This window comes from Macaca fascicularis, chromosome 2 (genome assembly GCF_037993035.2).
Source record: "Macaca fascicularis isolate 582-1 chromosome 2, T2T-MFA8v1.1".
Classification (NCBI taxonomy): domain Eukaryota; kingdom Metazoa; phylum Chordata; class Mammalia; order Primates; family Cercopithecidae; genus Macaca; species Macaca fascicularis.
In genome coordinates this window covers 38,929,556-38,952,964 of record NC_088376.1, presented here as the reverse complement: position 1 = coordinate 38,952,964, position 23,409 = coordinate 38,929,556, and the positions used below count along the sequence as shown (strand labels likewise).

The window sequence follows — 23,409 nt, the reverse complement described above, 5'->3', positions numbered from 1 at the left end:
ATCACACAAATGTATACTGTGAAAAAATCCTAACTGAAATGTTTCATTTCAATGGGTTTAAAAGAGGTGCTAAGGTAACACTCCTACGGTAATTTTCTACACCTCAAAAGGGAAAATTCAACTGTTTAGAAGCTAGATTTTTTAGGTATAGATTCCATTTTTTTCTTTTTCTTTTTTTTTTGAGATGGAGTCTCATTCTGTCACCTAGGCTGAAGTATAGTGGCACGATCTCAGCTCACTGCAGCCTCTGCCTCCTGGGTTCAAGCAATGTCTGGCGATCCGCCTCAGCCTCCCGAGTAGCTGGGACTACAGGCAAGTGCCACCACGTCCAGCTAATTTTTGTATTTTGTAGAGACAGGGTTTCGCCATGTTGGCCAGGCTGGTCTCGAACTCCTGACCTCAGGCGATCTGTCTGCCTCAGCCTCCCAAAGTGCTGGGATTACAGGCGGAAGCCACCGTGCCTGACTGATTCCAACTCTTTTTTTTAAAAGAGACAGGGTCCCACTGTGTTGCCCAGTCTGGAGTGCAGTGGTACAATAATAGCTTACTGCCAGCCTCAAAATCTGGGCTCAAGTGATTTTCCTACCTCAGCCTACTGAGTAGCTGAGACTACAGGCATTCCACCTACTAAGTAGCTGAGACTGCAGGCATGTCACCATGCCCTGCTAATTTTAAAGTTTTTTTGTAGACACAGGGTCTCACTATGTTGCCCAGGTTGGTCTTGAACCCCTGGCCTCAAGTGATCCTCCTGTCTTAGCTTCCTAAGTAGCTGGGATTACAAGCACAAGCCATAGCACCTGGTAAGTCTAGATTCTTTAGCCTTGTAATCAGAGACATTTCTCTGGTCCCCTCTCCTCTGGCACTTTGCACAGCAGTCACCTGGAGTGACGTGTTTTGCCACAGGCCCGCCTGAAATGTACCTTCCCCAAGCCCGCATTCGCTGGCAAACTTTTGTTCTTTAGAAGCCAACTCAGATACCATGTTGTCTGTGATATCTTCCTGGAAACAGTCCTTTTCTCCGTATCATTTCCTTTTTTCTAATGCAGATACTTTGGTTGACACCTTTTGTTCTTGTATCTCTGCCATCTCCAAATATCCAGTATCTCTTCAACGCAGTGCCCAGAATTTATTAAGCACTTCCTGACTGATAATGTTCTTTGTAGATCAGAACAAACATCAATAATTATACCATTTATAAAGAAAAGTAAAATTTAAAGGTAAAATTTTTAGAGTAAAAATGGTAACACACAGAAAATAAGTAAAGAGGGAAAAGACCACAGACTTTTGTCAATTTTCTTGAAATTTTATGTTTCAGATAAAATGTCTTTCCAAGCTGAACATGAGTCAGTATTGCCCTTGGGTCTACAGTTAGTTATGCCAAGAATAATGTTAAGTTCCTAAACAATGACCACTATTAATTACTATATTTAATTCATTTTAAGACCCATCTCTACCTTTCTAACATTTATGAAATTGCAATGCATTATAGGCTTACAACTGGCAATGTCTGGGGTTTTGTTTTTGCTTAGAGAAATATAAAATAGGCCGGGCGCAGTGGCTCACGCCTGTAATCCCAGCACTTTGGGAGGCTGAGGTGTGCAGATCACCCAAGGTGGGGAGATCGAGACCAGCCTGACCAATATGGAGAAATCTTGTCTCTATTAAAGATTCAAAATTAGCTGGGTGTGGTGGTGCATGCCTGTAATCCCAGTACTCGGGAGATTGAGGCAGGAGAATCACTTGAATCTGGGAGGCGGAGGCTGTGGTGAGCTGACATCACACCATTGCACTCCAGCCTGGGCAACAAGAGTGAAACTCTGTCTCACACACACACGCGTGCACACACACACACACACACACACAGAGAGAAACAAATATAAAATTATGGAGCATGTTAAATTCAATGAAATATAACAGACTTTAAACCAGCGATAACGCAACTTGATATGCTGAGATCAGCTGCAGAATATTTCTTTCTGGAAGGCGATAAATTCTTATTTATCTTATTTAGAAGGTGATCATATTCTTATTACTATTGCATAACTCAAACAGTTACGGAACATGTAGACGAAAAAAGACTGCAAAAGCTTCTTATAGTTTATTGTTACACAACTGCAACAGTCTGTTCTTAACATCATTTTTACTTCTTAGAGGAATGGTAAGAACAAGGGGTGACATTGTTTTTATTTTTAACATGGACAGTATGTATAGGGTTTTCTGAGGGTTCACAGGTTTCTGTGTCTGGGGAAGGGTATTCATCTTTATTCAGATGTAGAATGCATTCAAAACTGATAGCCATGTATAGCAATCATTAACACGTGAAAACGCGTTATATTATTTGAAGGTTTTCTATCATGGAGAATTCCAGTTTTCACCATGATGGGGAAAGCTAATTACCATGGAATCCTGGAAATGAATGGTACAACTGAATCGAGGCCAATATAGTTTCTAATACAGATGTGCCTATTGATACATTTTTAAAAGTTAGAAGGAAAATTTTTTTTTTCAAAACTACTCTTTTGTAACTAGTTTCCAGTGTGTGTATCAGTAGATGAGCTGTAGAGTCTGCTCAGTGGAAAGTGCTTATGCAGATGCAGGTTACCTAGACCTGACGATCACCTGTGGAGAGACATGTGCTCTACAGGTCCTTTATTGTCTCTTTTTACTCTTTAATGAAATGTTATAAATTATTACCTCTCTACTGAAATTCCAGCATGCAGAGACCATTTTAATATGTAGCACACACAGCCCCTGATACTGCAGCCCTCAAATAAAAGTTAAAATTATACTGGTACCTTCTGGACCGCAAAGGGATCTCTCTGTTCATGGTCTAAGTATTTCTCTAGATTAAAGAAAGTGTCGTAGAAGATGTGAGCCATTCTGCACCTCTTCAGATCTCTTAGAGTTATTTTGCCTACATAAAAATAAACAAATCTGGTAAATTTCATGAAGACCTGTGTTGGCAAGAGAAAAAAACTTCCACTGACATCTGAAAGTATAGGTATATGTTTATTATAAAAGTCCTATTTTCAGAATAAAAAAATTTAAATCCCATTTCTTTTTTCAAGAGTATCAATTTCTCAAACCCATTTCTTTTTTTAAATTGAGGTAAAATTCACTAACAAAGTTCACCATTTAAACAACTTTAAAGCACACAATTCAGTGGCTGTAAGTACACTCACAATGTTGCACCACCATTACCACTATCTAGTTCTGTAATAATATCACCCCAAAAGGAAACTCTGTGCCCATCAAGCAGTCCTTCCCCATCTCTCCTCATGTGCTTTCTGTGTCTAAGGAAAAATCTTCTTTCATCCCCCAAACCCTACTTTCATTTTCTTTTTAAAAAAGAGATAGGGTCTTCCTGTGTTGCCCAGGCTGGAGTGCAATGGTTACTCACAGGAACAATCATAATGCAATACTCCCACCTCAGCCTCCTTAGTAGCTAGGACTATAGGCACACACCACTGTGCCTGGTGTAAAATCCTGTTTCTTAAATAGTAGACTTGCCATCAATTGCTACACCAAGACTGGGCATGGTGGCTCACGCCTATAACCCCAGCACTTTGGGAGACCAAGGTGGGTGGATCACCTGAGGTCAGGAGTTTGAGACCAGCCTGGCCAACATGGTGTAACCCCAACTCTACTAAAAATACAAAAATAGCTGGGCGTGGTGGTGGTCGCCTATAATCCCAGCTACTTGGGAGGCTGAGGCAGGAGGATCACTTGAATCCAGGAGGTGGAGGTTGCAGTGAGCCAAGACTACGCTATTGTACTCCAGCCTGGCAGACAAAGCGAGACTGCATCTCAAAAAAAAAAAAAACAACAACAACAACAAAAAAGTTGCTACACTAAGAGTCAAAGAGGAACTTTAAACACTTCTGTACTGGGAAGTCTTCTATCAAGACTCTGAAATGTTAAGCAATTTAGGACAATCTAGGATTCTGTGCCCCCCTCTGATACACAGGTGAACAGTGCATGTCCCATTGCTTGGTCTCACCATCAACGGCTGGCTTCACTAGGTCAAGCATCTGGCACAGTAAATCATGGAATGGCAAGGGCTCAATTCCCATGGCTTCCATCCGCTCACACTGCTCCTCATAGAAGTACTCCAGCTCATACATGGAGAGTATACCATCTCCATCCACATCCATGCAGCGGAACCAATACTCAATGCTAGGCGATAAGGACAATCATTATTATGGGCCTGGTAAATACCTTTCATTTATCCAGATTTAGTATGTTTCTTTTAAAATAAAAGTTACATATTACATACACTTCAGGCTTAGATATAGTTTTACAAAGTTTGCTAGAGAAAATGGCAGACCCCTTCTTCCCTTTATTTTTCCACCCAGAACCAACCATGTTCAACCCTGATTATTTTGCTTTTTACCTTCCTATTTTCAGATAACATGCCTATATTGCTCCCTTCTTGTATTTCTTTTCAGAACTATTATTAGAGGCTGGGCGCGGTGGCTCATGCCTGTAATTCCAGCACTTTGGGAGACCGAGGCGGGCAGATCACTTGAGGTCAGGAGTTCGAGATCAGCCTGGCCAACATGGTGAAACCCCATCTCTACTAAAAATACAAAAAACTAGCTGGGCATGGTGGTGCATGCCTGTAGTGCCAGCTACTTGGGAGGCTGAGGTGGGAGGATTGTTTGAGCCTGGGAGGTCGAGGGTGCAGCGAGCCAAGATTCCACCACTGCACTCCAGCCTGGGTGAAAGAATGAGATGCCCGCCTCAAGAAAAAAAACCAACCAACCAACCAAACAAAAAGTATTGATGTCACACTGTGAAAGTTGAACTTTAGTTCTTTTATAATTTGTCACCACTTTATCTACATGTCCTTCTCATCCTCTTAATACAGTTAACTTGCTCAACATTCAGAATTTATAATTTTATATTTTTCTTTAATCTCTTATTTGCTTAGTTTTCTGTGTACTTGCAACTAATTCAACCCCAAATCTCTGTCAGTTGTCTAAATCCACACTCAGTCCCATGAGGTACTCTGTCAATGGCATGTTCTTGATGAAGTCTTTCTTGGTTCCTTCTGACCTACTCTAATCTGGGCTGCTTGGTCGCTAGGCCTCGCTCAGTTTCATCCAGGGATTCCTTTTGCCTTTCTCCTATTTCTTGTTTCTCGCACTTTCCTCATTCCTTATTTTGTTTCTTCATTATTTTGTTACTCTGCGCATTCTCTAGCAGCTTCCTGAATGAAGGAGCATGGCAGGTATATTTTTTGAGATCTTGGATCTTTGAAAATGCCTCTACCCTTTAATATGGTTGGTATTTTGGCTAGTTATAGAATTAGAGCTTTGCGGTGTTTTGCCTTCAGATTTTTTTTTTTTTAAACTTTAGAGATGGGGTCTCACTCTGCTGCCCAGACTGGAGTAGAGGCACGACATGGCTCATTGCAGCCTTGAACTCCTGGCCTCAAGCAATCTTCCCAAGTAGCTGGAACTACAGGTGCACACCACGATGCCTGGCTAAATTTTTATTTTTTTTTTCAGATGGCATCTTACTCTATCACTCTATTGCCCAGGCTGGAGTGCAGTGGTCCGATCTCGGCACTGCAAACTCTGCCTCCCGGGTTCAAGTAATTCTCCTGCCTCAGCTTCCAAAGTGGCTGGGATGACCGGTGCCTGCCGCCACGTCCAACTAATTTTTTTAAGGAGAGACGGGGTTTCACCATATTGACCAGACTGGTCTCGAATTTCTGACCTCAGGTGATCTGCCCGCCTAGGCCTCCCGAAGTGCTGGGATTACAGGTATGGGCCACGGCATCCAGCCTGGCTAATAATAAAGTGTTTTTTTTTTTTTTTTTGTAGAGTCAGGGTCTCACTATATTGCCCACACTGGTCTCGAACTCCTGGCCTCAAGGGATCCTCCTGTCTTGACCTCCCAAAGTGCTGGAATTTTAGGTGCAAGCTACTGTGCCTGGCCTTTTCCTTCATACTTTAAAAAGTATTGATCCATTGTCTATCCAGTATTGATAAGAAGTCTAAAGCTTTATTGGTATCTATTCCTTTGACTGTAACTCATTTTGTTTTTTTCCTTAGAAGCCTGCAGAGGTTTCTCTGAGTCCTTAGTAGTTTGAAATATCATGATGGCCTTGGTTGAGATCTAACTCATCTATTTGGCTGGACTTTTCTGAGAGCCTATTCAGTTTGGAAACTGAATCCTTCAGACCTTGAAAATGTTTGTATCTCTCTTCCCTGCCCTTTCCCTCCTTCTTTTTTTTTTCTTAAGAACAGTTATTGAGATCTACATAGCCCAGTATGGTATAGCTACTAGCCAAATGTGGCCTTTTGAGCATCTGAATGTGGCTAATCAAATTTGAGATGTTTTCTCAGTACAAATACAAAACAGATATACAACAAATTTAATTTTACCTATTTTTAAATTTTTCCATTGTGGCTAAATTTTAAAATTATTTATGAGGCCTGTACCACATTTCAATTTCCAGTTCTATTAAAATTTTTTTGACCGGGTTCTCCAATTTTTGTATCTTGTCTCTATTTCCTATTGCTTCATCTTTTTTGAGGGAGGGGGTTTCTTTCTGGGAGGGTTACACAGCTTTATCTTCTAAACATTGTCTTTTTATTTCTGCTATTGTAGTTTTGACTGCTCAGAGCTTTTCGGTTTCCTGAATGTTCCTTTCATAAAATGTATCATTCTGTTCATGTCCTGTGATTGTAATTTCTTCTCATATCTCTCTGAGGATATAATCACTGTTTTTTTTTTCTTGTTGTTAAAGTTTTATTTTCTCTGAAAGTCTGTTTCATCCAAGCTATCCTTCCCCCACTATTTGTCTGGCCTGTATCTTTTGTGCAAGAGGCTTTACTCAGGTATCTAGTGATCCTCTGTTCTCTGCTCATATTTGAGAGTAGGTGCTAAAAAGCTGATCGGAGGTTCTGATCTGTGGGTTTGTTGACTCTGGGCTTTACTGTAAAATGAATGGGCTGGGTTTTTCCTTGGGGATGACCCAGTGTCGAATCTTCAGGTCTTTATTCTCAGGCAGGTCAGTTCCCCAGAAAAGCATTTCAGTTTCCTGCTTGGAGGTTCAGGGCAGGTAGGCAGCATTCTGTTAGCTGAGTGAGGAATGAAGACTGGGCATCTCAGCATTCAGTTTGCATACACTCATTTGATCTGTTTTCAAGATCGCATTCACATCTCAACTGTGCCCAATGCTCCCCAGTCCGGACGCCCTTCTGTTTTGTGCTCTTCAGGGAATAAAGCACCAGTTTTATGCTAGGGTAGAGGACATGGCTTGAAGATCAACTGTTCATTTAAACAAACTTTCTATAAACTCTCCTGTTTTTGGCTTACCTTTACCCCATCCCCACTTCCAAGGTTCCTAGCATCTCCAAATCCTGAATGTCTGCAAGTTTTGCTGGGTATATCTGGTTGCTTCTTGGTTTTTCCCTCTGGCTTAGGATTCAGACAGTCTGCTATGTTTATTTGCTTTCCAGTTTCCAACACTTTGCTATTATCTCTTATTTCCTTTATGAAGCCAACAACATTAATTGGTAATAGGGAACAATATTTTTCTGAAGAACCACAAATTCATGGCAAAGTAAAACTTTTCAAGAGAAGATTCTAGGAGACCGCTGTTCAAATTCCCACTTGTAGGCCTGAAACCATATTAAGAACCACACCTGTAATGGTTAAACAAAATCTCCTTTGGGGAGAGAAAAGTGAAAATAACCAAGTTGTAACTGTTGACTGTTTTCAAGTAAGTCACATTAAGACCTGTGTGTACCTTTGAGAAAGATATAGTTTACATTATTGCAAAAAACTGAACATGTAATACTTGAAAACGTTTTTTACTTTTTGTTTTTGAGATAGGCTCTCATTCTGTTACCCAGGCTGGAGTGCAGTACTGCAATCATGGCTCACTGCAGCCTCAACATCTTGGGCTCAAGTGAGACTCATGCCTCAGCCTTAGAGTAGCTGGGACAAGAAGCACGTACCACCACACCTGGCTAATTTTTTAAAAACTTTTTGCAGAGATCGGGTTTTCCTACGTTGCCCAGATTGGGCAAAGTCTTTTTGAGAAATATATTTTAAAAATCATACCAACTTGATGTTTAACATTGTTATTAAAGAACAAAGGGGACATTCATTGAACCTAATGAATGTGAGGTAATAGGATGGCTATGGTGAGGTTCAGTCATATCATATCTACTCTTAGAATGTAAAAGGGGCAGAATGTTGTCCCACTGTGAAACTATTCCTGATTGTGGGGAAAGCCTTGAAGAGTTACATCTCATAAGCAGAGGGCTGCGATACATGTAATAATATCTGGTGGTTACACTGTTGTGTCACTGCAAGCTCCGCCTCCTGGGTTCATGCCATTCTCTTGCCTCAGCCTCCCGAGTAGCTGGGACTACAGATACCCGCCACCATGCCCGGCTAATTTTTTCTATTTTTTAGTAGAGATGGGGTTTCACCGTGTTAGCCAGGATGGTCTTGATGTCCCAACTGCGTGATCTGCCCACCTTGGCCTCCCAAAGTGCTGGGATTCCAGGTGTGAGTGAGCCTCTGTGCCCAGCCTTTTTTTTTTTTTTTTTTAAAGTAATAATGGTTTTAGTACAAAAGGGGCAGGGGACTGTCCTCTGACTGGCCTCTAAGATCTCTTGGTGTCTTGAAATTCCTCATTACTTAAGAGAACCAAAATCAGGCAAAAAGGAATAAAGTAAATCTTGATTTTGACCAAGGATGTAACAGGACTGAAGTGAAAGGCAACTTATTTTACTGTGAAATAGAAACTGAAATACTTTAGTTACTTGCATTTTCAATTAAGAACTAAGACAATCTTCTCTTTACAATAAATAAAGCTTAAGCATACCCTTCAGTTCTTTGCTAATAACCATAAGAGAGAAAGAAAGCTAGAATGCAAAGATAGATATACTGCCTGAATATTTGCCAAAGGCACATAACTGCTTTTAAATATCTGAAAGATGTGGTAGATTAATCAGATATAATTCTCTGAATATTGGAGAGCATAAGGATCAATGAACGAAAGAGAAAAAATGAACAGGCTGCCTCAGTGGATGGTTACCTGTCCCTGAAAAGTTTAGCAGCAGGGGCTGGATGGATAATACATGCAGGACATGGTCAGAGGGTATTTTCTTATTGAAAGTACTGGATACTCTCTAAAGTTTCTTTCAATGCAGATTTTCTGTTTTTTTTTTTTTTTTTTCTTACCAAAGGTAACTGATCTTCTCAGAGCCTGAAAGTGTTGATTATTTATTGTAGAAAAATTAGAAAACAGAAAACACAGACGGAATAACTGACCAGAGAGCACTGGTGTTAAATTTTTGCTATATTTACCACCAATATTTGTTTTTTCAAAGCATAATGATATTAATGACAAATTATATTTCTAAAATTGTAGACATAAACAAAATTACATTTTAAAAATTTTTTGTGAGACAAAAGTCTCGCTCTGTTGCCCAGGCTGGAGTGCAGTGGCACGATCTCAGCTCACTGCAACCTTCCTCACCTCCTCCGCAAACCCTGGGTTCAAGTGATTCTTGTGCCTCAGCCTCCCAAGTAGATGGGAATACAGACATGAGCTAAGATTACTTCTTGTCCTTTCCTTGGACTGAATGAAATTAAGTGCTGAGCCAGTGAATTCTTGCCCCTAATATAAATTCCTGTATGCTATTCAAGAAGAAAGTTATTGGAAATTCCATTATTGCTTAGGCAGTAACTACATGTATATTCTGTTGCATATTCAGTATACATATACATACTGTGAAAGGCACTGGCCTAAAGCCCTTAGGCATAACAAAGGTGAATGAAATAACTCCTGGAGATGATACCTAGCCAGATGACTAAGGTAGAAGCAGAATATGATAAAAACCAGGACAGACAGACTAAAAGACATACTGAAAGGGGGTTTGCAAGAGTTTGTCCACAGAAAACAATCTACCCAGATACTTTCCATATCTACCTCTGTTACCAGGCATAGGAAAGACTCTAGATCCTAATTTCGTATGCAGCGTTTCACACAGGATTAATCACACCTTAGTGAATGTATTACTTTTTTCATAAAATTCATTTTTTCTACCCATGTAATTCATAAGCCAGAAACCCGATTTCTGCAAAGTGATGCCTATTCCATTTTCTTAAATAAGAGTTTGATTTTCGTTCTATAGACAGTCCCTACTTATGATGGTTTGACTTAGAATTTTTTGACTTTACAACGGTGTGAAAGCCACATGCATTCATTAGAAACCGCACTTTAAGTACCAATACAATCATTCTGTTTTCACTTTCAGTATTCAATAAATTATATGATATTCAATACTTTATTATAAAGTAGGCTTTGTGCTGGATGATTTTGCCCAAATGTAGGCTAAGATGTGTTCTGAGCACATTTAAGGCTGGCTAGACTAAGCTATAATGTTCAGTAGGTTAGGTGTATTAAATAATTTTTGACTTATATTTTCAAGTGATGCTGGGTTTACCAGGATGTAACCCTACTGTGAGTGGAGAAGCAACTGTACAGATATTTTTGTCAAAATGGTGGGCACTATTTTCTGCTCACACTCTGCTTTAGTAAAGCAACGTGAACCACTGAGAATAACACACAGGGTACCTAGTAAGTGCCACTAGAAACCAAGGAAACAAGTATCAATGGGCAAAATCAGTAGTTACTTTCTTATATAATTGGCCTAACATTGATTTTCTTAAGCAATAAGCAATTTCATGACACCAAAAGAACTCTCTTTTAGGGAGTCTACAGCCTAGTTGGAAAGAAGGTAGACATGCAAACGAATGGCATCTGTATGACAGGCCATATATTACAGTGGTAAAGAGTCCAGGTTTGGGAGAGATACAAACCTGAGTTTGAATCCAAGCTAGGACACTTACTAGGTGCACAGTCTCTTAGAACTTCTGTTTCATCAACTGAAAAATGGGACCACTGATACCTCAACTCATAGTGATATGAGGATTAAATAAGCCATTACATATAAAATACTAGTCACCGGCAAAGAATGGAATCTCAGTATGTGAGCTGTTAGTTAGGATGAAGGCAACATGCAAGGTAGAAAAGGAGCACCAAAGAAGGAGGTCTAAGAAAGCTTTTGACTCAAGAAACCTCTGTTGGTAACATTCTGTGAGAATCCAGTTATGGGTCTCATGATGTGAAAAACTGATCTGAAGAGCTCCACTTCTGCCAATGATTACCTAAGTGGGATCAAGCCTTCCACTGAGGAAACTGAGGGGACCCCCCCACCGCCATAGAAAAAAAAACAGTTCAAAGATGCTGGAGAATTAACAGGGCAGTGAAGAATTATGGTATCCAGATCTAGAAGAGGAAAATCCAGAGACGGGCACCTAGCATTTGGGACCATCTTTCCCTTGGGGCATCTGCAGATTCTGGAAGAGGGAACTGAAAGTTTGAGGAACTAAGCCTTGACTTACTAGTATTTTGTTACTGATTTTGGGTCTATATCAAGAGGGATGTCTGTAGTTTTATTTTCTTGTATGTGTTTGTCTGGTTTTGTTTATAAAATGAGTTGGGAATTATTCCTCCCCTTTCTGTTTTCTGGAAAAGGTGGTGCAGAATTTGGTATTATTTCTTCTTCAAATGACTATAAGAATAGTTAAATTATCTGGGCTGGGAGATTTCTTTTTCAGGAGGTTTTGAACTGTGAATTCAATTTTCTTTAATAGACATCTGACGATTCAGGTTGTGTATTTCTTCTTAGGTGAGTTTTATTAATTTATGACTTTAAAGGAAATTGGTCCATTTCATTGAGGTTACCACATTTGTGTGTGTATATGTTATTTGTAGCATTCCTTTATTACTTCGTGAATATCTAATGCCCCTTGAGTCATCCTTTTTAATCCATTGATTATTTAGAAGTGTGTTGTTTAATACCCAAGTGTGTGGAGATTTTCCAGTTGTCTTTCTTGTATTGATTTCTACATTAATTCCATTTTGTTTACAGAACATACTTTGTAGTATTTTAAGTCTTTTCTTTTTAAACAGGCTTACTGAAATATATTTCACATATCATATGATTGTTCCTTTAAAAATGTACAATTCAAGGGTTTTTAACATTCACAGAGTTGTATAACCATCACTACAATTAATATAGGGACACTTTCATTACCTAAAAAAGACTCCATACCTGATAGTACTCATTCCTCATTTTACCACAGGCTCTCCACAGATTACGCAACCATTAACCTATTTCCTGTTTCTATACATTTGTCTATTCTGGACAACTCATATAAACGAATTCATACAATATGTTGTGTTTTGTGACTGGCATCTTTTACTTCACATAAGGTTTTTAAGATCCAATCATATGTAGTATGTATCAGTACTTCATTTTTCTTTACTGCTGTATAATACTTGATTATATGACTAGATCACATTTGTTTATCTTGGGCTGATCCCAACTTTTGGCTATTATGAATGATGCTGCTATGAAAATGGGTGTACAAGTTTTTGTGTGGACCTGTTTTCATGTATCTTGGGTATATACCTAGGAGTGGAATTGCTAGGCCATATGGTAACTCTATTATTTAACTATTTGAGGAAATGTCAGTCTTTTCCGTAATGGCTGCACCATTTTACATTCCTACTGTAATGTATGAGTGTTCCAATTTCTCCACATGCTTGGCAGCACCTGTTATTATCTGACTCTGTGGTAACCATCTTAGTGTGAAGTAGTATCTCACTGTGGGTTGTCTTTTTACTTTCTTGATCATATCTTTTGAAGCATAAAAGCATTAATTTTTTCTTTTTTGGAGATGGGGTCTTACTCTGTCACCCAGGTTGGAGTACAGTGACGTCATATCAACTCACTGCAACCTCTGCCTCCCAGGCTCAAGTGATCCTCCCGCCTCAGCCTCCCAAGTAGCTGGGACGACAGGCGCGTGCCACTGTGCCTGGCTAAATTTTGTTATTTCTGGTAGAGATGGAGTTTCATCATGTTGCCCAGGCTGGTATTGAATTCCTGAGCTCAGGCAATCCACCTGCCTTGGCCTTCCAAAGTGCTGGGAATACTGGCGTGAGTCACCGCACCCAACCAAAAGTTTAAAATTTTGAAGTCCAATTCATCGATTTTTTCTTTTGATACTTATGCTTGTGGTGTCACATCTAAGAAACTGCCTAACCAAGGTCGTGAAAATTTACTCCTCTATTTTCTTCTAAATTTTTTATAGTATTAGCTCTTACATTTTGTGCTGTGATCCATTTGACTTAATTTTTGTAGTATGTGAACTAGGGGTCCAAATTAAGGTTGGTGCAAAAGTAACTGCAGTTTTTGCCATTGAAAGAAATTGCAAAAACCACAATTACTTTTGCATCAATCTAATATTATTTTGTATGATACCCAGTTGTTCTAGCATTAAAAACTGTTTTTTCCCCCATTGGATTGTCTTGTCATCCAGCATCCTTGTTGAAAATCAATTAGCCACAAATGTGAGGGTATATTTCTGAACTCTCAATTCAATTTTGTTTTTATGTCTATCATGATACAGGTACCACACAGTCTTGTTTACTTTCACTTTGTAGTGAAATATTTTGGAATAGGGAAGTGTGAATCCTACATTTTTTCTGTACTTTTTCAGCATTGTTTTGGTTACTGTGGTCCCTTTGTATTTCCATAGGAATTCAATATTTGGCTTTTCCATTTCTGGAAAAAAAATAAAAACCATTGAAAAACAAAAAAAGTTTTTGACTCAAAGTAACTAGTATTTTGTTAGGAATCTGTAGATCAGTTTGGGAACTACTGCCATCTTAACAATGATCCATGAACATGGGATGTCTTCATTTCATTTTTTTTTTTTTTTTTCTGTGATGGAGTTTTGCTCTTGTCACCCAGGCTGGAGTGCAATGGTGCAATCTCAGCTCATTGCAACCTCCACCTCCTGGGTTCAAGCAATTCTCCTGCCTCAGCCTCCCATGTAGCTGGGATTATAGGCATGTATCACCACGCCTGGCTAATTTTTTATATTTTTAGTAGAGATGGGGTTTCATCATGTTGGCCAGGTTGGTCTCGAACTCCTGATCGCAGATGATCTGCCCACTTTGGCTTCCCAAAGTGTGAAATTACAGGTGTGAGCCACTGCAACCCAGCCAAAAATCCAAAACTTTTCTAGTACCAACAAGATACTCAAAACTCATACTCAAAGGAAATACTCACTGGAGCATTTTGGATTTCGGATTTGGGATGCTCACTGGTAAGTATAACAAACAGTTCAAAATCTGAAAAAAATCCAAAATCTGAAACACTTCTGATCTCAAGAATTTCAGGTAAGAGATACTCTACTCTGCCTGTATATGAAAAAGAGTAGCATATATATGAACTTTTAATTTTTTTTTTCTGGGTATTAAAATTACTGGTATTAAAATTTACTTTTCTTCTGCTCATTCATGTTTTCTAAATAAATGATTACTTTTGAAATGGAAAACAAAGTTATTTAAAAATAACCTAACAAGCTCTCCAAGAAATGGCTTATTTTTATTTCTACATCTTCTAAACAATATATTCAACATTTATCTTTTTAGAGTTGGTGTCCTGCTCATTATACCCAGGATGGAGTATAATGGCATGATCCTAGCTCACTACAGCCTCAAACTCCTGCCCTCAAGTGATCCTCCTGCCTCAGTCTCTCGAGTAGCTAGGACTACAGGTGTGCATCACCATTCTCAGCTATTTAAAAAATTTATCTGTAGAGATGGAGTCTCGCTATGTTGCACAGGCTGGTTTCAAACTCCAGGCTTCAAACGATCCCTCCTGCCTTGACCTACCAAAGTTCTGGCATTACAGATGTGAGCCACCACATCTGGACATATTCAACATTTAGATAACTTTTTGACCCAATGTTAAGATAGTTGAGTTAGTTATACCTGCAGGTACCATCAAGGACTATAACCCCTCCCTCCCTTGGTACTGAGCACAAACTACAGTGTGTTGTGTTACACAAAGTAGGGATAAAAAGTGAGGCATCTAGATTTTTTGCCTGAACAAGAGATGGAAAAAAAGAAATGTGTAAATTAATAACTCCAATAAAGGTATGTCTGAGAGTGCAAAGGAAAAGCATAGATGATTTCAACTGGCAGAATGAGGATGTGTTCTTATACACTAGTCATCCACAATTTGCTTTCCCTCTCTAATAGTAATGGTTTACCACTTACCCAGTAAGATGATAAAACAAGTATTTCACAGCATCTATTCCCATATTCCACATGAATGCTTACTAGCCCTACTTGTCATCAGCTTATATGTCACTTAATCTTTGTTTCTGTGGGTAACAGCACTTCTCTTGATACGCCATGAACATGGATTCAGTGCCAATCCCCTGAGACGGAGAGCTCCGAGATGGCAGAAACTAAGTCTAATTCATCTTAGTATTGCCAGGTTGAGTTGGCTTCACTAGGTATAATATGCACCATGACTTTTTCAAGCTTTGTGCATGTGTTTAACATCTTGGCAAAGGAAACTTAGAAATCATACCTGGTAGGATTCCTTTTGTCTTCTTCAGAGATCAAAAACCAAACAAAATCTGCATAGCTCATTCTTCCCTCTTTCTGTATTGTTTTTCCCCTGAAGAAAACACATGGTTATAAAATTTCCTGAGCAATTACTCAGAACCATTTATCAGGATGATAGGCTAAGAAATAAAGTAATATGTCAGTTAAATTTTTTAAAATTATAATGCTAAATGCCTCATAAAGGGCAACCCTTCCACAGCCTATCTTATTTTTAAAGGCCTAGAGGGTGAAACCAGAAGGCATTTGCAAATATGAAGAAAAGAAATCTGGCTTTTCATATGAATGCAAATAATCACTGGGATAAAATACTGTTACCTGTATTTAGATACAGGATTAATACTCATGTTAGGCATCAATGGAAGACACCTCAAAATAGTAAGAGCCGTCTATGACAAACACATAGCTGGCATTACACTGAATGGACAAAAGCTAGAAGCAATCCCCTTAAGAACAAGAACAAGACAAAGACGCCCACTCTCACCACTCTATTCAACATAGTACTGGAAGTCTTAGCCAGAGCAATCAGGCAAGAGAAAGAAATAAAACACATCCAAACAGGAAAAGTCAAATTATCTCTCTTCGCTGACAACACGATTCTATACATAGAAAAGCCTGAAAACTATGCCAAACGGCTTTCAGAACTAATAATTTCATTAAAGTTACGGGATACAAAATCAATGTAGAAAAATCAGTAACATTTCTATACACCAATAGCATTCAAGCTGAAAGTCAAATCAAGAATGCAATCCCATTTACAATAGCCACACACACACACAAAATAAAATACCTAGAAATACAGCTAACCAAGGAGGTGAAAAATCTCTACAGGGAGGACTACAACACTCTGCTGAAAGAAATCAGAGATAACACAAACCAATGGAAAAACATTCCATGGTTATGGATAGGAGAATCAATATCATTAAAATAGCCATACTCCCCAAAGCAATCTACAGATTCAATGTTATTCTTATTAAACTAACGTCCTTTCTCACAGACAAGTTTTAAGAAAAAAAAAAAATTCTAAAATTCATAGGGAACCAAAAACAAAGCCCAAATAGCTAAAGCAATCTTAACAACATCAGCCAGGCCAGAGGTATCATAGTACCTGACTTCAAACTACACTATAAGGCTACTGTAACCAAAACAGCATGGTACTGGTACAAAAACCGGCACATAGACCAATGGAGCAATATAGAGAGCCTAGAAATAAAGCTGCACACCTACAACCATCTGATATTTGACAAAGTCGATAAAAACAAAGAATGGGAAAAAGACTCCCTATTCAATAAACAGTGCTGGGATAACTGATTAGCTATATGCAGAAGAATGAAATCGGACCCTTACTTTTCACTATATAAAAAAATTAATTCACAATGGATTAAAGACTTAAATGTCAGACCTCAAACTATAACAATCCTAGAAAAAAACCTAGGAAATACCCTTCTTGACATCAGCCTAGGCAAATAATTTATGGCTAAGTCCTCAAAAGCAACTGCAACACAACAAAAAATTGATGACTGGGACTAAAGAGCTTTTGCACAGCAAGAGAAACTATAGACAGATTTAACAGACTACCTACAGAATAGGAGAAAATATTCTCAAACTATATATTCAACAGAGGTCTAATATGCAGACTCTATAGCGAATTTAAATCAACCAGCATAAAACAACCCCATTTAAAAATGGGCAAAGGACATGAACGGACACTTCTCAAAAGAAGACATATAGGCAGCCAACAAACATGAAACAATCTCAACATCATTCATTATTAGAGAAATGCAAATCAAAACCACAATGAGATACCATCTCACAACAGTCAGAATGTTAACTACTAAAAAGTCAAAATGTAACACATGCTGGTGAGGCTGTGGAGAAAAGGGAATGATTATACACTGTTAGTGGGAATGTAAATGGGTTCAGTTGTGGTGGAGAGCAGTTGATTTCTACTACTGTTAGACCCAGCAATCCCATTACTGGGTATATACCCAAAGGAAAATAAGTCATTCTACCACAAAGATACATGTACTTGTATGTTTATCCAGCACTATTCACAATAGCAGAGACATGGAATCAACCTAGATGCCTACCAACAGTAGACTGGATGAAGAAAATGTGGTACATATATACCATTGAATACTATGCAGCCATAAAAATTATGAAATCATGTCCCTGCAGCAACATGGAGGCAGCTGAAGGCCATCATCCTAAGCTAATTAACACAGGAACAGAAAACCAAACACCATTATGTTCTCATTTGTAAGTGGAAGCTAACACTGAACACACATGGACATAAAGATGGGCACAATGGACACTGGGGACTGCTGAAGTGGGTAGGGAGTGAGCAGAGTGAGGGCTGAGGGACTGCCTGTTGGGTGTTGTGCTCACTGCCTGTGTGACAGGATCCTCCAAACACCAAACTTCATCATCACACTGAGTTCCCATGTGACAGACCTGCACGTATACCCCTTGAATCAGAAAAGTTGAAATAATTTTTTAAAAAAAGAATTACTGTCTTGTATTAAGCCATAACTATGTTTTATAGGATATTATTTGCTCCAACAGCACTGCCAAATTATTCACGAAGCTTTGCTAAAATGAGATCGTTATGGTATTACTTGTTCATTTTTAAACGCAGCATTAAACGTTTTCTTACCTTGTTACTGCCCCAGAGAATATCCTTTCAATAATCCTGTTTGATGAAGCTAAATGTAGATAAAAAAATTACAAAGCTAGTTAGAAATATGCTCCATAAAGGCAATACTTTTTACAAATTTATTTTTCATTAGCTACAAGCTAAACCATAACCATCGTCCATAATGAGAATGTGAGTACATTTTTATTTACGCATAATTTTAAAATAATTTAAAAAAATAATAGGCAAATGAATGTGGCTGACATCTGGGAAGTATTAATATAGCTGAATGCTAAGTTAGGTCTGAACACCCTGACAACTAAGACAAAAATATATAGGATTTGTATTGATTTTATCCAATGAGACCAATTTTCCTATAAACAAGACAAATTTTATCCTTAAATTAAATTCAAGGGGGAACTGATTGTGTAAGCTCCTAAAACAACATAAAATAGACGTTAAAAACAATGGAGAATGCTTTCAAGTAGTTTTTTAAAAGCTCCTCAAACACACTACAAACATACTTTTCTTATATTCCCATTTTATAAAAGTCCAGGGTTTAACATGATATAACATAAGATTTTTAGAAATTCCATCAGGAAGTTTTATTCACAGAGACAATCATAGCTTAAGTTAGCATGTTGGTGAGTGAGAGAGAGAGAGAGAGAGAGAGAAAGAAAGAGAGAGAGACAGAGAGAAAGAGAGAGAGAGAGAGAGACAGAGAGAGAGAGAGAGACGACTAGAGACCTGTTCTTTCTTTTATTTATTTATTTAATTTATTTTTGAGATGGAATTTCGCTCTTGCTGCCCAGGCTGGAGTGCAATGGCGCGATCTCGGCTCACCACAACCTTCATCTCCCAGATTCAAGTGATTCTCCTGCCCCAGCTTCCCAAATAGCTAGGATTACAGGCATGTGCCACCACACCTGGGTGAGCTAATTTTTTTGTATTTTTAGTAGAGACGGGGTTTCACCATGTTGGTCAGGCTGGTCTTGAACTCCTGACCTCGTGATCCACCTGCCTCGGCTTCCCAAAGTGCTGGGGTTACAGGTGTGAGCCACCGTGCCTGGCCAACTTTATTTCTTAAATACGCAAAGCTCTATGAAACCTGACACCATATATAACAAGCCTTTTTTTTTTTTTTCCTTTGAGACAGGGTCTCCCTGTTGCTCAGGCTGGAGTATAGCAGCAGCATCATGGCTCACTGTATCCTCAACTTCCCCAGGTTCAAGAGATCCTCCCGTCTCAGCCTCCTGAGTAGCTGGGACTACAGGCATATGCCACCACACCCGACTAATTTTTGTATTTATTTTGTCATTTAAAAGACATTTTTTAATTTTTAATTTTTGTATTTTTTGTAGAGTCAGGGTTTCACCACGTTGCCCAGGCTGGTCTTGAACTCTTGGGTTCAAGTGATCCACTCACCTTGGCCTCCCAAAGTGCTGGTATTGTAGGCATGAGCCACTGACCCCGGCCTGATGAGCCTTTTCTTAAGAGGCACACCATTAGTAACAGCCATACCAAAAAACAAAAACAAAATTCAATGCATTTATTTAAGATTTATACTCTGCTATATCTAATAAGCTAAAGTATTGTTTAAAAACCAACAGTGCCTGAGAAGGCATTAAAGGACAGAACAGGGACAATCTTATGAGAGAAGAATGAATCAATGTACCTTGGTGCTTAGTTAATACTAAACCAGGCTGGGCGTGGTGAATCATGCCTGTAATCTTAGCACTTTGGGAGGCCAAGGCAGATGGACTGCTTGACCTCAGGAGTTGGAGACCAGCCTGGGCAACAAGGCGAAACCCCATCTATATTAGTTTGTTCTCACACTGCTAATAAAGATATACCCAAGACTGGGTAATTTAAAAAGGAAAGAGGTTTAATGGACTCACAGTTCCACATGGCTGGGGAGGCCTCACAATCATGGTGGAAGGCAAAGGAGAAGCAAAGGCACATCTTACATGGCAGCAGGGGTGTGTGTGGGGGAACTCTCCTTTATAAAACCATGAGCTCTCATGAGACTTACTATCACAAGAGCGGCACAGGAAAGACCCACCCCCATGACCCAGTTAACTCCTACTGGGTCCCTCCCATGACACATGGGGATTATGGGAGCTACAATTCAATATGAGATTTGGGTGGGGACACAGCCAAACCATATTGTTCCAACCATGGCTCCTCCCATATCTCAGGTCCCCCACATTTCAAAACCAATCATGCCTTCGCAACAGTCCCTCCAGTCTTAACTCATTTCAGCATTAACTCAAAAGTCGACAGTCCAAAGTCTCATCTGAGACAACCCAAGTTCCTTCCACCTATGAGCCTGTAAAATCAAAAGCAAGTTAGTTACTTCCTAGATACAATGGGGATACAGGCATTGGGTAAATACACCTGTTCCAAATGAGAAATCAGCCAAAACAAAGGGGCCCCATGCAAGTCCAAAATCCAATACTGCAGTCATTAAACCTTAAAGTTCCAAAATGATCTCCTTCGACTCGGTCTCACATTCAGGGCACACTGATGCAAGAGGCAGGTTCCCATGGCCTTGGGCAGCTCCACCCCTGTGGCTTTGCAGGGTATAGCTCCTTGCTGCTTTCATGGGCTGGCATTGAGTATCTGTGGCTTTTCCAGGTGCATGGTGCAAACTACTGGTAGATCTACCATTCTGGGGCCTGGAGCATGGTGGCCCTCTTCTCACAGCTTCACTAAGCATTGTCCCAGCAGGGACTCTGTACGGGGGCTTCAACTCCACATTTCCCTGCCACACTGCCCTAGCAGAGGTTCTCCATTAGGGCTCTGCCTCTGCAGCAAATTTCTGCCTGGACATCCAGGTGTTTTTATACATCCTCTGAAATCTAGGTGGAGGTTCCCAAATCTCAATACTTGACTTCTGTGTACCCACAGAACCAACACCACATGGAAGCCACCAAGGCTTGGGGTTTGCATTCTCTGAAGGAATGGCCTGAGCTGTATTTTGGCCCCTTTAAGCCATGGCTGGAGCTGAAACAGCTGGGATGCAGGGCACCATGTTCAGAGGTTGCATAGAGCAGGGGGTCCCTGGGCCTGGCCCAGAAAACCATTTTTCCCTCCTAGGCCTCCAGGCCTGTGATGGGAGGGGCTGTCATGATGGTCTCTGACATGCCCTGGAGACATTTTACCCATTGTTTTGGTGAGTAGCATTTGACTCCCCATCACTTACGCAAATTTCTGTAGTGGGCTTGAATTCTCCCCAGAAAATGCGTTTTTATTTTCCACTGGATTATCAGGCTGCAAATTTTCTAAACTTTTATGCACTGTCACCTCTTGAATGCTCTGCTGCTTAGGAATTTTTTCCACCACATACCCCAAATTATCTCTTTTAAGTTAAAAGTTCCACAGATCTCTAGGGCAGGGGCAAAATGCCAAGTCTCTCTGCATAGCAAGAGTGACCTTTACTCCAGTTCCCAACAAGTTCCTCATCTCCACCTTAGACCACTTCAGCCTGGATTTTATTGTCCATATCACTATCAGCATTTTGGTAAAAGCCATTCAACTCTCTAGGAAGTTCCAAACTTTCCCACATGTTCCTGTCTTTATCTGAGCCCTCCAAACTGTTCCAACCTCTGCCTATTACCTGGTTCCAAAGTCCCTTCTACATTTTTGGGTATCTTTATAGCAGTGCCCCACACTACTGGGTATTAGTCTGCTCTCATGATGCTAGTAAAGACATACATGAGACTGGGTAATTTATAATGGAAAGAGATTTAATGGACTCACAGTTCCACATGGCTGAGAAGGCCTTACAATCATGGCAGAAGGCAAAGGAGAAGCAACAGCACATCTTACATGGTGGCAGACAAGACAGCATGTGCAGGGGAACTCCCCTTTATAAAACGATCAGATCTCATGAGACTTATTCACTATCATGAGAACTACATGGGAAAGACCCGCCCCCATGATTCAATTACCTGCCACCAGGTCCCTGCCACAACAGGTGGGGATTATGGGAGCTACAGTTCAAGATGAGATTTGGATGGGAACATAGCCAAACCATATCACTGTCTTTACAAAAAAAATTAGCCAGGTGTGGTGGCATATGCCTGTAGTCCCAGCTACTTAGGGGCTGAGATGGTAGGATGCCTTGAGCCCAGGAGGTCGAGGCTACAGTGAGCCATGTTCATGCTACCGCACTCCAGCCTAGGTGACAAAGTGAGATACTGTCTCGAAAAAAAAACAAGGATATTAAATTAGTAGGCAATAGGTTCTGGATTTACTGCTGGCAAAAATGAAGCAAAAAGGGTATTATCATGTGATATGTAACTTTCTGTTTTCTGACAAAAGAAAGCACACAAAATTCATCTGCAGAGACATATCTTTCTGGAACTAAATTTCCAAAAGTAAATTTTTGTGAATCCTTGAAAAGAAAACTTGGCAAGTTAGAAACACTATTTTCATCCTTGGGTTTTTATAGAAATATTGTTAAGTGGGAAGGTTTACAAAGGTGTATACATATTCTCTTTCAAACAGATTTACACAGGTGTGGATCTTAATCAATTCATCATCAGAAAATACACACCGGTATAAAGACTCATCGCTTTATCAAAACTAAGACTGTGATTGGTTACTTACTTCCAAACTCCTTCTCCTACATCAAGGCTTTTATTAATTTAATAAAAAATTATATTATCTTCACTCATCCCCTCTTAAAAATTCTTGGCCTGTAAAGAGGACTTGATTAGGTTTAGAATTTAGCAAATGGGAATTTCTCATAATGAGTAGTGATGATTTATATAACTCTTCAAAATGGTTAAGTCTTAGCATCTACAGAATCACTTACCCTGGTCATTGTATCGAGACAGATCGGCCTGGCTGATGTAGAGGTCGTGATCAGTATCTAGTTCCCAGAATTTACAATAAATAACATAGAAATGTTCATAGGAGAAGTAATCTGTAATTTGGTTTATATCTTCCTCTTCTTCCAAAAGTGCTAGGGTCTGAAATGATATGAGAAGAAGAATTTAAACATTATGAAAAAGCAGCTTTGGCCACTGTGCAGTTTAGCGAATTTCTGTTTTAAACTGAATTTAAAATTTTGTTTCTGGTACCAAATAAGAAACCCTTTAATAGGCAACCTCATCTTACCTTTAATCAACCAATCAATCTATAAGCATTTACTGAGCTCTATAATATGCTCAGTGAAGGGTTGGATACTGTGGAGGATGTAAAAGCAGGGAAAGGGAAGTACCATTACTTGGGGAGT

The 23,409-nt window shown here is 39.5% G+C and overlaps 1 protein-coding gene across 6 annotated transcripts in view; it reads right to left on the bottom strand.

Moving 5' to 3' along the window:
* Nucleotides 1-23,409, bottom strand: part of PPP2R3A (protein phosphatase 2 regulatory subunit B''alpha) — a 193,889-nt gene that overhangs the window by 49,037 nt on the left and 121,443 nt on the right. For all 6 annotated transcript variants that reach the window (XM_074031091.1, XM_015445113.3, XM_005545831.4 and 3 more), the window contains 5 exons: nt 22,987-23,143; nt 18,186-18,234; nt 15,495-15,584; nt 4,001-4,176; nt 2,796-2,914 (listed from right to left, as the gene is read on the bottom strand). In XM_074031091.1, the coding sequence (XP_073887192.1) occupies nt 2,796-2,914; nt 4,001-4,176; nt 15,495-15,584; nt 18,186-18,234; nt 22,987-23,143 (591 nt within the window). The remainder of the gene's footprint in view (nt 1-2,795; nt 2,915-4,000; nt 4,177-15,494; nt 15,585-18,185; nt 18,235-22,986; nt 23,144-23,409) is intronic.